This window comes from Anas platyrhynchos, chromosome 1, assembly GCF_047663525.1.
Source record: "Anas platyrhynchos isolate ZD024472 breed Pekin duck chromosome 1, IASCAAS_PekinDuck_T2T, whole genome shotgun sequence".
NCBI classification, from domain to species: domain Eukaryota; kingdom Metazoa; phylum Chordata; class Aves; order Anseriformes; family Anatidae; genus Anas; species Anas platyrhynchos.
This window is the reverse complement of record NC_092587.1, coordinates 88070450-88083059: the sequence shown is the minus strand read 5'-3', so window position 1 is coordinate 88083059 and position 12610 is coordinate 88070450. Positions and strand designations below refer to the sequence as shown.

Sequence of the window (12610 nt, the reverse complement as noted above, 5' to 3'; positions counted from 1 at the left end):
TGGGTGACGTAACGGGGTAAGGGCAAGAGCCCCGAGGGGAGGGAGGGGCGGGTGAGGTGAGGTGGCAGCGCCGCGGGGGAGGGGCCCCGTGACAGGCGCTGAGGGAGCGGCGGGCGGGGTGGCGATGATGGCGGCCCCCCTCATAGCGCGTCCCTCTCCTAAATGCAAAAGCGAGGGGATAGCGTGGCTCGCGGCGTGAGCCCCTGGTGTGTGATGGCACCGAGCAGCCTCACCTGGCTGCGTGGCTTCCTAGGGAGCCGCTTGTTCTAGGATCGCCTCGCCCAGAGGGCAGCGGGATGGAGCTGAGGTGCTGCCGCCGCCTCGCCCCCTGCTCCAGGAGCACCGCCGCCACCTTCCTGCTCGGCGGGGTGTTCATAGCGCTGGGCTCCAGCCGGATCCTCCTGATGAAGTATTCTGCCAACGAAGGTACTGCCGGGCGGGGGGCGTAAGGTGCCTCAGCGAGGGGCGAGGGCATTTCGGGGGAGGCGTCCCCAAAATCCGAGCCCGCAGCTTAGCGCCAACGTCTCGTTGTTACATAAAGCGGGATAAATTTCGTGGTTTCTGGCATAAATGTCGCGGGATCTAAGGCAGAGTAGCACCTTGCGGCTGCAAGATGTCTGATCCGTGTGGAGATCGTCCCTGGAAAGGTGCGGCAGGGAATGAACGCCTCAGGAGCTGCCTGTCAGCAAATAAATTGGGCAAGCACGGGTGGGGGTGAACGTCTTGGCCAATGTTTCTCAACAGGTATTAAGAAATAGTGTGCATGTTATAACTGTCTTGCTGTAACGCTTCCCCTGTCAGCGTATATTAGCAAAACACACTAGCAAAGAGCAGGTATAATCCTAAAAGATATTGTGTCATCCTGGAAGCCTTTTCCTTGGAGGGAAAAAATAGCATTTTGCTGTCTGGGGGAAAATATTCCCCTTAGATTTTTAAAATAGCGTTCTTCCTGAATTCTTCCTTAAAGTTTCATTGTAATCCGAGACCAAATGAAGGAGAATTTCACCTAGGAAGGGGAGTTCAGACAGTGGTATACCATCAAAACCTGAGTATTTATAATTGAAGTGCTGAAAGAGCCCTTTGTGTTCATGGGGAGTAGCAAAAATTCTGACTTTAAAATAGTTAAAATAGTTAAAATAGTGTCTTCTCTAATTGTGAATGCAGGAGATAGAATCTGACCGTGTACTCTCTACAATTTGCTGAATCCCACAGATAACAAGTATGATTACCTTCCTACAACGGTGAACATATGTTCTGAAGTAGTGAAATTGTTCCTCTGTTTGATACTGGCACTATGGGTTAAGAAAAAAGGTAAGTACGCATGTTTAACATAACTAAGATGTACTGATTTTCTAAGATTTGCTGTACTTCAGTTTTTTTACTTTGACTAAAAGATTCATGTTTAATAGTATAGCAAAAGTCCTGCTAGTAATGTTCTCTAGGATTGTGCCTTCCATACAGAATTATAACACTTTTTACAACTGTACTTTGTGCTATAAATTCACGTGTTCTCAAGTTGTTGGTATGATAGCTGAAATGAGGATAGATAAGCTGAATTAGATAGCGTAATGAAGACACAATCTATTTTTTTATTTTTTTTTAAAGAATTTTAGCACAACATCAGGGTACTTCACCTCACTGTGAAGATGTGACTGAACAGAATTTTATAAATTGCTTTAACTAAAGGATTTGCCTTTATCTTCCAATCTTCTGAATGCATCTATTTAAAAGTGCCACCACCTTCCACTGGAGGGGATTATGTGTGTGGTGGTATTTCAGTCAGAAGCAGCATTTGAATGTAAGAATTCAAAGTAGCTTTGTTACAAAGACAAATCTTGGGGCTGCTGTCTGTACAGGAAAAGTGGCGTCAGGCTTCATTACCTTCCAGTTTTGTATTGCAGGCTATTTTTCTCATTTCTTTTCGGGCCTTCCTACAGCTTCTGTCCTGATTTAAAAAGGCTGAGAAGCTAACTTTTTAGCATTGCAATACTTTAGAGTACAGACGTTTAAGTTGGAGGAGGTTGTCAGGTGCAGTCAGCACGTTATTACTTGTTAAATTGAAGTGCTAGTTTTGTCCACTTACTTGTTTAACAGTCATGGCTCTGGCAAGCCAATAAAAATTGTACCCCACCATTTAATGCAGAAATACCTGAGACAGTGAATACAGTTAACGTTTGCCGTCCTTTGCTACTGCGTATTTTCAAGTTTGCTTTCTTTTTTATTTGTTTTCTACCAGATTTCTGAGTTTTACTGAGCTCAGTGTGTAACTAAATCAGAAGAGGATTAGATAACATTCTGTAATCTTAAATCTGTACTAACAAAGTGCTTCTGTTGTCAACTCTAGACCAGTCTAAGGTTTGGCACAACCCTAAAGCACGTGTCCTGAATACCTAAGGAAATGTCATTCTTTGTGCCTTGTCCCTTCTGCTTTCTTCCCATTTGCTCTCTTTTGACTCAGATTGTGTGTTGTATGTTACATATACTGAGTTCTGATTTATTTTGGATTTCTGATGTTACTGGCCATCCTCTGGGTGGTATATGAACAGATCCCCTGTTTGAGTCATTGTTTCAGGTCTAGATGTGATTAGTAATCGCCCAGTAATGATGTGACTATTGTGTGGGGACTTTCTGGAGTGCTTTCTGGCCCTCAGCAAATGATTGATGCTTGCTTTTTTGCTTCCAGTGGGCAAATACTCTCATGGGGGGGGGGGAGGTTTAAAGGATTCTTGGATGGTTTCTCTGGTGAAACAAGAAGGTGAATGCCCATAGGCAATGGATTGCTCTCTAGCTACGTGTTCTGCCTTGGGTGTGTCCTCTGTGTTGCTAGAGACCTGTAGTACCTGAGGCTTTTTGCAGTCCAGCAGTGTTCTTAAGAACACAACAGTGGTACCTATTCAAAAGGGTTTGGAATAGACTTGTACTAAAAGAAAACAAGAAAAATGTCTTTCCTCTTAATTTGTTTTCATTCCAGAGGGTTGTTTGGATCATCCCTCTGGATGTCTTTCCTGGAAGAATTTTTGTAATTCCATGAAATGGTCAATTCCTGCCTTTCTTTACTTCTTGGACAACTTGATTGTCTTCTATGTGCTGACCTACCTCCAGCCAGTAAGTATGCATGTACTGAATTAATATCTTCTGATGTCTTACTAATGGCTAACATTAACCTTAAGCTATTTACAGTTGTAACATTGAGAAGGCAAGATTTGCAGGTAAATGAATGATCTCTAGATCTTCAGCTAGACCTTTTTTTTTTTTTTTTTCCTTCCTGCCAATGATCCGTGTTTTACAGCTGTCAGTAGAGGAAGGTCTCTGTATTTTCTCCATCCTAAATAATTTAAGAATAGGCTGAACTGCCTAAGAGTGTGACAGGTCTTTCTGGTGCTTACACTTCTTTTTCTTCAATTCTGTATTTCTTTTTAAATGTATTTGCTCATCTTGCTAGTATTTGAGTCTCAATTTTCTGTCTTCTGTTGCTTTATGTACGTGACTTCACATGTTGACTCGCATTCTTTCCTCACCATTTCCAAAGAAAAGCAAATTCCAAAGAAAAGCAAATAAATGTAACCTGCTAAAGCAGGTGAGCAATAGGAAGTGAGCAAGGAAGAAAACTGTTTGAATCTCAATATTTACATACATTTTTATGTTGCTGTGCATTAAATGTGGTTGTGTTTAAGCACAAAGTTTAATTGCTAGTTTCTTCTAGCTACATTTAGCCTTCTGGATAAATCTACAGATTCTCAGCATGCAGTTTTTGAGCTTTCTTTTTTCATGCTAGGGTACTTTTTGGTTCACAAACCGGTTAGGTGAAAACAAATGATTAGTGCTTGCTATAAATAGCATGGCTACACTTGTTTGACATTAAAAATTTGTATAAATGTTTCTTCATTTTCATTCAGGCCTTCTCCTCTAAAATGATGCCCTTTTAGGTGTACATTTTTGACAAGGATGGAACAGTCTGGAATAGGGCTTGGCTGGAAAAAATATACTGAAAATTAACATTTTGGATGTTTTAATATAAGTTGATGTTTTCTCCTTTGGGAAGGCAATTCAGCTATTACATTTGTAACACCAAAACCTGATACTTAAAAGGTTACACCACACTGTTGCTTTCTTAAGCAATTTGTTTTGGCTCAAGTCAAGGTGATCTTTTTGTGAAATGTGCAGCTTGTATATTGCACACGGACACACTGCAAAACTGGTCTCTCTCCCCTCAGAGCTTGTGTGCTCTTCCAGAATTTTTGGTGTCTTTTAACTGACAGCTGAAATTGTAATACAGACATGAATAATAGATGAGATAACTAAATACCTGTAAGGTAGCATACCTTGAAAGAGTTCAAGACCCTGAAAGTGAAAAGGCAGAGGCAGGATGCCTAAAAGAAGGTGGCCGTGCCTGGATGAACTTTGTTTCACATGACTTTTAAAACTATAGATTTTGGACTATGTAATTACTTGGGTGAGCAGTTGTCTGAGGTATAGAGTTGATTTGTTGAGATCTTTTCTCCTGAGGCTTCAGCAGTAACTTTGTATGCTCTTTTGTGCTCAATCTGTTACTGGTAAAACTTATTTTTAGAAACTTTGCTTCCAGCATGCAAGCTAGTAGCATAGTAATCTGTGGTTAATTTGTTTCTTATTTGTACTTACCTAAAGCAGAGGTCTCTTGAAGCCTCGGAGAACAAAGAAACTCAAAATCAATTCATTTTTAACTATTCTGTTACAGATTTTGGTCATATTACGTTACCAGAGATGGTTGGGGCTTAGTCTGTGAGACCAAAAATATATGTGGAACGTTTTGCATATCATTTATATATTAGTTTTGCACCAAGCCTCATTTTTCCAGAGTAATTTCTGTCAGTTCCAGATTCATCTGTTTATTCAGTGTTTTTTTTCTTCCACAATATTCATCTAAATTTTTTTTTTAACCGAGTTGTAATTTCACAAAGCAGAAACTTAAGCTGTGATTTCTTAGGCAGGTGTTTCTTGTGTCAGTCTTCAGCTTACCTGAGACCTTGTCATGCTGCTTCATGAGATTTATTATTCAGCAGGTAGTGCCAATCTATTCCAAACAAAACTCCTAAGGTGTTGGGAAAAGGGCATATGCTTTTCCTCTGATAAATGAGAAAGGCTCTGCAATAGCAGAGCCTGAGAATGTGGACATGTAGATAAGAAAGTACAAGATAAAGTCACTTTGCACTTCTGAATCCGTACATGTTTTTGTGCAAAATTGTCTAAAAAGCAATCTCCCTCTGATTTTGAAATGGAGGAAAGAGTTCAGATGCCTATTTTTTATATGTATACTGTTTATACAGGATAATCCTGTCATGAAATTCAAGGTGAGCATCTCTTTATGTTTTATAATTGATAAAGCAGATGCATTTGACGTGCAAAAAGTGTATTTTCTGCCCAAGTCTGGATGCTACAAGCTGCCATCAGAAGCAGCCTCACCTTCCCCTATTCAGAATTTCCTTTTGGAGCATCTTTCTCACTTGTGCTGACACAGCTGATTTTGCAGCGTAGTGGTCAGCCTGACGGGGAAACTGATCTGCCAGAAAAATAAACAGTTTTCTTTTTGGCCAAGTACATTTCCAGCTGGATTGTTTTCCTAACATCTTTGTTTCAGAAGAGCTCTTCCTGCTGCAGTTAAACTTAATCTCCACACTTTGCTTGATACTTTGAAGTGGGACTTGAATTTCATTTTAAGGGTGTGCTACTCGGCACCAGGGTGATGCTTTCCAAACACCTTGCAGAAAGGGGACCACTCAAAATTGGTGGGCTTTTGGTGTCAACATGGTGTCTGGACTATAATGTTGCTCTCCTTCTTTTTCTAGGCAATGGCTGTACTTTTCTCAAATTTTGTCATTATAACAACAGCTCTTCTCTTCAGGATAGTGCTAAAGTAAGTAGTACTTATGAAGGTAAATGAGATTTAATTTTTTATCTTTCTGATGAAGAGGTTATGTTACATTCTTTCTGTGTCTGATAGGCACCGTAATACTGTTTTCTTATGGCTATGCCAACTTGATGAGAGATGACTTTGTATTCTGCATACCAAAACATTGGAAATAATAGCTTGTAAGGAGCTCCTACGTGTCTACATTTGGTCACCTGTAACAGAAAACGAGTGAAATCATGATTATGTACTTGTTGAATGGCCAGAATTAAGGTCTGGTTTTGGGTTCCTTCATTTATTCATTAAATTTCATATTACACGATGAGCATTATTTCTTGCCAGTTTGTTGTTCCTAATTGAATGTAAATGTAACCCAATGAGAAGGAATGAGATGTGCAAGAGTGAAAGACACAGGTGTATTATGTAATATTATGCCAGCCCTGATGTGCTTCTGGTCAACTGTGTGTTTTTACAAGTAAATACGTATGTCTGTTCTTTGTTATTCATGTGACAAAAGCCAGTTTCTCTGTCCTGTGTGTTCTTCAGCTGACTCGTGCTCTTTATGATGTGGTTTAGATTCAGAAAAGACTAGCAGGGAAATGGATTTTAGCTTTCATACTCCACCTAAAAGGTTACTTGCGTTCAACTTTGAACAAAGATGCCTTTTCTGCAGGCGTTAATATTCCAGAAGAGCATCTGATGGTCTGACCAAAAGGCTTTTTCTTAGTTATTTAGGCTTACATCTCAAGATGTCACCATTTGCTTAATCTTCAAAAATTCTGATTTTTTTTCACACAATAAACAGGGTTTTCTTTTTCACAGGGTGAAAAAGTATAAAATAGCTAAGATTGTTAGGTCTTCTAAATTGCATTCCTAGCATCATAAAATATTAGAAAGGTGCACAGAATCATGGGGGAAAAGTGAAATGTTGTGAAGGTTTGCCAGAGAAAGAGAATTATTTGAATGTCTTTCTTTGAATTCATCAAACCTGTGTTCTGTGTTCACGGAGACGATAGTTGTTTTAGGGGTCACGTGTTTGGCATCTAGAACTACCATCTTGAAAGACTTCCCTTAAATTATCTCTGCGCTTTGTGTGTTCTCCCTTTTGTGTTTCTGTGATCACCAGGCTGGGGTCTACTTGCCACAGAAAAGAACCCTACGTTTTCACATTTTCCTGTCAATTACGAAAACCCAAGATGTTTCTTTGTACTTGTCTGCATCTCCTTACCTGTGGCATGATGTCTTTTCTGTGTTTTTTAGAGCTCGTTCTCTTGTTGTTTAATTTGTGCCGCTGTGTTTCTAAAGTTAGTGGCTTTTTTGTCTGCTCCTAGGCGAAAACTCTCTTGGGTACAGTGGGCATCTCTGGTCATCTTATTCCTGTCCATCGTTGCCCTGACTCTGGGAACTGGAGGCCATCAGCAAAGCTTGGCTGTACACGGATTCCATCACAATATGTTTTTCAGTCCATCTAACCACTGCCTTCTTTATACGGGACCTGAGGAACCGTGTGTTGAAAAGGGCAACTGCGGAGCACCCAGCTTCCTTCCCAGCTTCCAGTGGAACGTCACCAGCACCATGGCAGGAGCACTGAAACCTCTCCGCCTCAGTCTGGGACATCTGCTTATTCTAGTGCAGTGCTTCATATCTGCCCTGGCTAACATCTACAACGAAAAGATCTTGAAAGACGGGGACCAGCTTGGTGAAAGCATCTTCACGCAGAACAGCAAACTGTATGCCTTCGGGGTGCTGTTCAATGGGCTGATGCTGGGTCTGCAGGCCAAGGACCGGAGGCAGATAGGGAACTGCGGCTTCTTTTATGGGCACAACGTCTTCTCAGTGACTCTTATATTTGTCACAGCTTTCCTGGGGCTGTCCGTAGCCTTCATCTTGAAGTTCCGAGACAACATGTTCCATGTTATGACTGCTCAGATCACCACTGTCATCATCACCACAGTGTCTTTCGTCATTTTTGACTTCAGGCCTTCTTTAGAATTCTTTTTGGAAGCTCCTGTGGTGCTTCTTTCCATATTCATCTATAATGCCAGTAAACCAAGAGGCCTGGAATTTGTCACTCCGCGGGAAAGGGGCAAGCTCTTCAAAGGAGACACGTGGGAGAGGTCAAGTGGGGTAAGGCTTTTCAGTACTTCTCTTCTCTGGTTTCTCCATTGTTTCACCTCCATTTCCACCATGGCATATTTGGAAGATTTGTTATGCATGTGACCAGACTCATAAATCTTTAAAATTGTTGGGAATTTTTTTTGTGTATTCCACTTTTTAAATTCATGAAGCTCAGGTAAGTGTTGCTTTTCTGCCGTGACTACAGACAGTGCTGTGAGCAACTTCAGCAACTTTTATACAAATCCTCTTTTGCAACTTCTTTGACCAGATACATTTGTCCACTGGCCCTGGGCATACAGAAGTTGGAACTGACTCCTGGGAACTAACTGTACTTAAGTAGAACTGATAAATCTTTGTGTAGCATAAAGAAATTAATATATTTGTTAAGATTCTTCATACTGCAAAAGTCAAAAGATATCTGAAGACATTTTAACATGATTTTTTTCATACACAACATTTTCTGCAGGTACTTTTTTTTTGCCTTAATTTGAATAGTAATGTAAACAACTAGAACATGACACAGAGGGCTTGCCTTTAGGCTCAGCTCATTTAATTGAGCTGAGAAATTAGTTAGAGTGGGAAGGAGCTAATGTCTGTGTGTTCTGCATGTACAGATCTGCTCTGTTACACATGATGCAACCAGCAGAGAGTGCTGTCTCCATTTATTTCTAGAAAAAATTAAACTTGGTAGAGATGTTTTCAAGAACTTCTACATGGTACCCTTTTATACTGTTGTTTAACGAGCAGTAAATAATACAGATGTATTTTTTGGGGTAGCTGGCATTATCTATTTTAGCATTTACAATTGAGCATCTGTGGTAAAAACAAAGAGTGCTACGTGAGCAAGTTTCCTGATGAATGGATAGGCTACAAGCTGTTTAGAGACAAGTCACTAAGAAGTATTAAAGATGAACGAGATGTTTCTTAGGAACATGTATATGTTAGAGGAAGATTTTAACATACTGGTAAAACATGTAAATTACTGGGTGTTAATATCACAGAGATACCATAAATAAACTTTCTTTTCTTTCTCTCTTTCTCTTCCTCTTTCTATGTATCAATAACAAGATGTCTTTTGCTCACATTGTTCTCTTCTTATTCCTGTAGGATGGAGAAGAATTTGAGAGACTGAACAAACCAAGCAGTGACATCGATACAGATGAAGATTCGCTCTAGCGTGGAGCTGGCTAAGAGGAATGCTATTACTCATAGTGAGAGAATGTTAATGTTTCCTTGACATAGCGAAGGGTCCTTTTTTCCCATTTGCAGAACAATTGAGACTACTTTGGGTCCGGATGTCAGAGATGGATGAGGAAAACATTCAAGCTCTTAATTTGAGCCATTTATTTTTGAGAGCTGTTTTCCCTCTTTCCATCTGTGCAAATTTGGAGTTCAAAATCTGCTGAAATAAACAGAGTTTATACCTGAAGTGGACAAGAAGAGGCTTGGACCCTGGACACAGTTGTCTGGGTGACATGCTGCATTGGAGGGCAGTCCTGGACTCTAACCGTATGTCTTTCATCACTTCAGTTGACTGTCCTGAGTCACTGCACAAGCTCCTGTATGAATTCCTTGGTTAGCAAAGCAGAGATGATAAAACTTGTCCACGTTGCAGAAGTGATATAAGGGTTGATTGGCATCTTCCAATGTAAAAATGCTTCATTAAGTTTTCTTTTCAGGGCTTAAGATGTTACTAATAACCTCATAAATAAGAGGCGAATTGACTGTTTTACTGTATTTTGGTGATTCACATTGAAATATCCCTTGCTGAGTAAGAGAGTCCCCCTGAACCAATCTCATCAAACCTTGACCTGAGAATGTATAATAATCAGATAATTTGTCTGAAGGATCAACATGTTTGTAATCTAGGAGAATCTTTTCCAGTTTGAATGGTCTTAATTCTGTTTTCATTCCTGTTTTACACCAGTGTAACTCCGTACTGGCTCCTGTGGAGTCCTTTCTGATTCTCTGATGTGACTGAAGCAAATTTCACTCTCACATTTCCAGTATGAGACTTGTGTGTGCCTGTCTCCCAAATGTCTGGGGGAACTGAAATTTGGAATGCCTTTGTAGAAAATAGTAGATTTTAATGGCAACTTATGTGGCTTCACTTTGAAAGATCCTGAATAAAACAAAAGCGTGTTATTTGGTATGAATGTATCATAGGGGTCTTTATTGCATTTAGAAAAGGTGTGTGGAGAGACTGATTTTGCACTGGGGCCACTATCTGAAAACGGATGTTATGCAGCTGCAACGATGCCCTGCAATATCTGGAACACTGAGCAGGAGGGTGCAGGTGTTGATACCATTTGTTGTTGCTCTGACAACTCAGACTGATAAGAGTTTGCATTCATTTTTGCAGAGAGCAAAATCATTCTGCGGAATGTCAGGCACGGTGAACTCAGAATCACTGTTGAGGAGTCTGCTGGATTGTATTTTCAGTGAGATGAAAAATGGGTTCAAAATAATTCAAGGAATTTTAAAAGTTGGAGGATGAAGGGAACAGTCAAAAACAAGGCTTTGATAATGGAAAGATATCTGTCGAAGGAATTCTTATGAAGGTATGCAATGAGTTCAGTGTCAGAGCCTCATACCACAGCGTATCTTAATCAATTACTGATGCATTTCTCTGTGGACTGAAGACAGTTCTGCCTTTGTTCCCCTCTGCCATCCTTTTTCCAGGCTCTGTGTGCCTACTTACGCATACTGTCTTGATGGCTCATTGCTATATTAATTAACATACCTCCTGTCACTGATCCATCAAGCAGGGCAGCCTGTTTCCAGTTGTGGCCGATGACTGTCAAGTTATAAACCACGCATGTGAAATTCTTATTCTGATTTCTTCCATCTTTTTTTTTTTTTTTTGGGAGTATGAACTTTTTCTAGCATGTATTAAGAATTACACAAAGTGAAATTACTGTTGTGGTTTGATTATATGAGCTAACCTTGTAAATATGTTGAGCTGAAAAATGTTTTACAGCTGATCTTGTTGTGCTACCATGGTAGCTCATTTCATCAAAAGGAATCCTGGTTGTTTGGATTTGTACAGAATGAATAAGAAAGCATATTTGAATGTAAATTCCAGAAACATGAGTTTTGTTGGTGTGTAATATTCTATTTTGGGAAATGAAACTTCAATGCAAAAAAAAAAAAGTTCAAACTGTTCAAGACTTAGTTGCAGTAAGATGGTTTCTTTTTTTTCCATTACATACAGGTTTGCAGTATATACTTGCCTGAGTTCATTGTCTTTTTCAGTCACAGCTACCAACTTTAGCAGACATTCCCATGAAAAGTGAAAGCACTGTTAGTTTTAGATTGCTTTGCATTACTAGTGGTAGCTTTTTACATCACCTTTTGCAGGCAGCTTTGCCTTGCCTTAAGTCAGAACATAAAAATTAGCCTCATACCTCAAATGATAGAGCATCAAACCAAAGATGAGTATCTTTAAACATTTTCTTGACTTTCCTGCCATGAAATGTATGCCTTAAGAGAAATAAGAGCTGGAAATTATTGATCTGCAAATGTTATAAAGTATATTTAGACTTGCTTTCAGCTCTTGTCCTGCTTAGTCAGTTTTACCCTCTATAAATTTCATTTTAATAACTTCCATCACAAGCATGATGTCATGATTGACTTGTTTTGCTAAAGTCTCAGATTTCACAAAGATAACAGGAATATAACTATGGAGGTCTATGGAAGCATTTACTTTCCTTGTAGAGTTAGATCCTATCTAACATGTAGAAACCTTTCTGTTGTCTTCAGGTGAACAGGTTGGAGGTCTTGGAGGCATTCAGTTGGATTGGCCAGGCAGGTTTCTTTTAATAATGGAGGAGAACTGTATATCCCCTATACAGCAACAGGAACATTAACAGCTGTCTAAAAATGGGTAAGGACTTAGCATAAACTTAGCAATAAAAAGTAAGTAACCCAAAAATATAACCATGCAGTTCTATGCAGCCATGCGGTCCATGGCAATGGTCAAATTTAGCATGTATATGAGATTTGTTAGAGGAAGTGACTACAAACCACAGTCAGCTGGAAAACAGCTCTGGTCAGCAAGGGGGGGCTGTTCTGTAGAGCTATACCTTGCGAATAGATCATGTGAATCCTACTGCAGTAACAGTGGTTAAATATTTCCATTGTATAGTTGCTCACCTACTCTGTCAGAAAGCTTACTATTTTTCTTTTCAAATGGTAATAGGGGTTTTTATGATGAAGTTTTTTGGAGACCAACATTACTTTGGCACATAATCTTTAATGAAAGCATTGGGCAGAGAGTTCCTTCTACACTGTGAGTTAAAACCCAGATTCACAAATGTTTGAATTTAATAGCTGCTGAAAATGTTATGTTCCTCCCACAGATCTGAGGAATTAGTTCATAAAACCTCTTGGGAAGAGGTCTCTCTATGTTTCTCTTGTTTATAACAAGCCAGTTAAAGTGATTTTTATTTTGTTTAATTTCATCTACTTTGTGAATGTAAAAACTGAGCCATCGTGCTTGAAAGACAGCCTGAGGATGAAAACAGCTGTCTTTCAGCTGAATCAAATCCCAGAAATATGTATGAGAAAAAAGTTTTGAAATTTTCCTCATTGTGTGGAACCTGC

General features: G+C 39.7%; 1 protein-coding gene across 3 annotated transcripts; it reads left to right on the top strand.

Annotated features, from left to right (window-relative positions):
• Nucleotides 1-19: 19 nt before the first annotated feature.
• On the top strand, nucleotides 20-11260 carry SLC35A5 (solute carrier family 35 member A5). 3 transcript variants are annotated; one of them, XM_072044446.1, is made up of 7 exons: nucleotides 20-426; nucleotides 1213-1311; nucleotides 2972-3105; nucleotides 5826-5893; nucleotides 7219-8014; nucleotides 9113-9216; nucleotides 10368-11260. In XM_072044446.1, exons 1-6 carry the CDS (start codon nucleotides 297-299, stop codon nucleotides 9179-9181), a joined length of 1296 nt encoding a protein of 431 aa, XP_071900547.1. In that variant the 5' UTR covers nucleotides 20-296; the 3' UTR covers nucleotides 9182-9216; nucleotides 10368-11260. The 3 variants fall into 3 exon arrangements, with proteins under 3 accessions (XP_071900547.1, XP_038038222.1, XP_038038223.1); XM_038182294.2 differs by lacking the exon at nucleotides 10368-11260 and having other exon boundaries at nucleotides 22-426; nucleotides 9113-10157; XM_038182295.2 differs by lacking the exon at nucleotides 10368-11260 and having other exon boundaries at nucleotides 289-426; nucleotides 1165-1311; nucleotides 9113-10157.
• The last annotated feature ends 1350 nt before the right edge of the window (nucleotides 11261-12610 follow it).

Excerpts from the sequence above, each read along its gene's own strand:
- SLC35A5 (XM_072044446.1), top strand. The coding sequence starts at position 297 with ATGGAGCTGAGGTGCTGCCGCCGCCTCGCCCCCTGCTCCAGGAGCACC. Across the intron at positions 427-1,212 it reads GAAGTATTCTGCCAACGAAG|ATAACAAGTATGATTACCTT; the intron begins GTACTGCCGGGC and ends TGAATCCCACAG. Across the intron at positions 3,106-5,825 it reads TGCTGACCTACCTCCAGCCA|GCAATGGCTGTACTTTTCTC; the intron begins GTAAGTATGCAT and ends TTCTTTTTCTAG.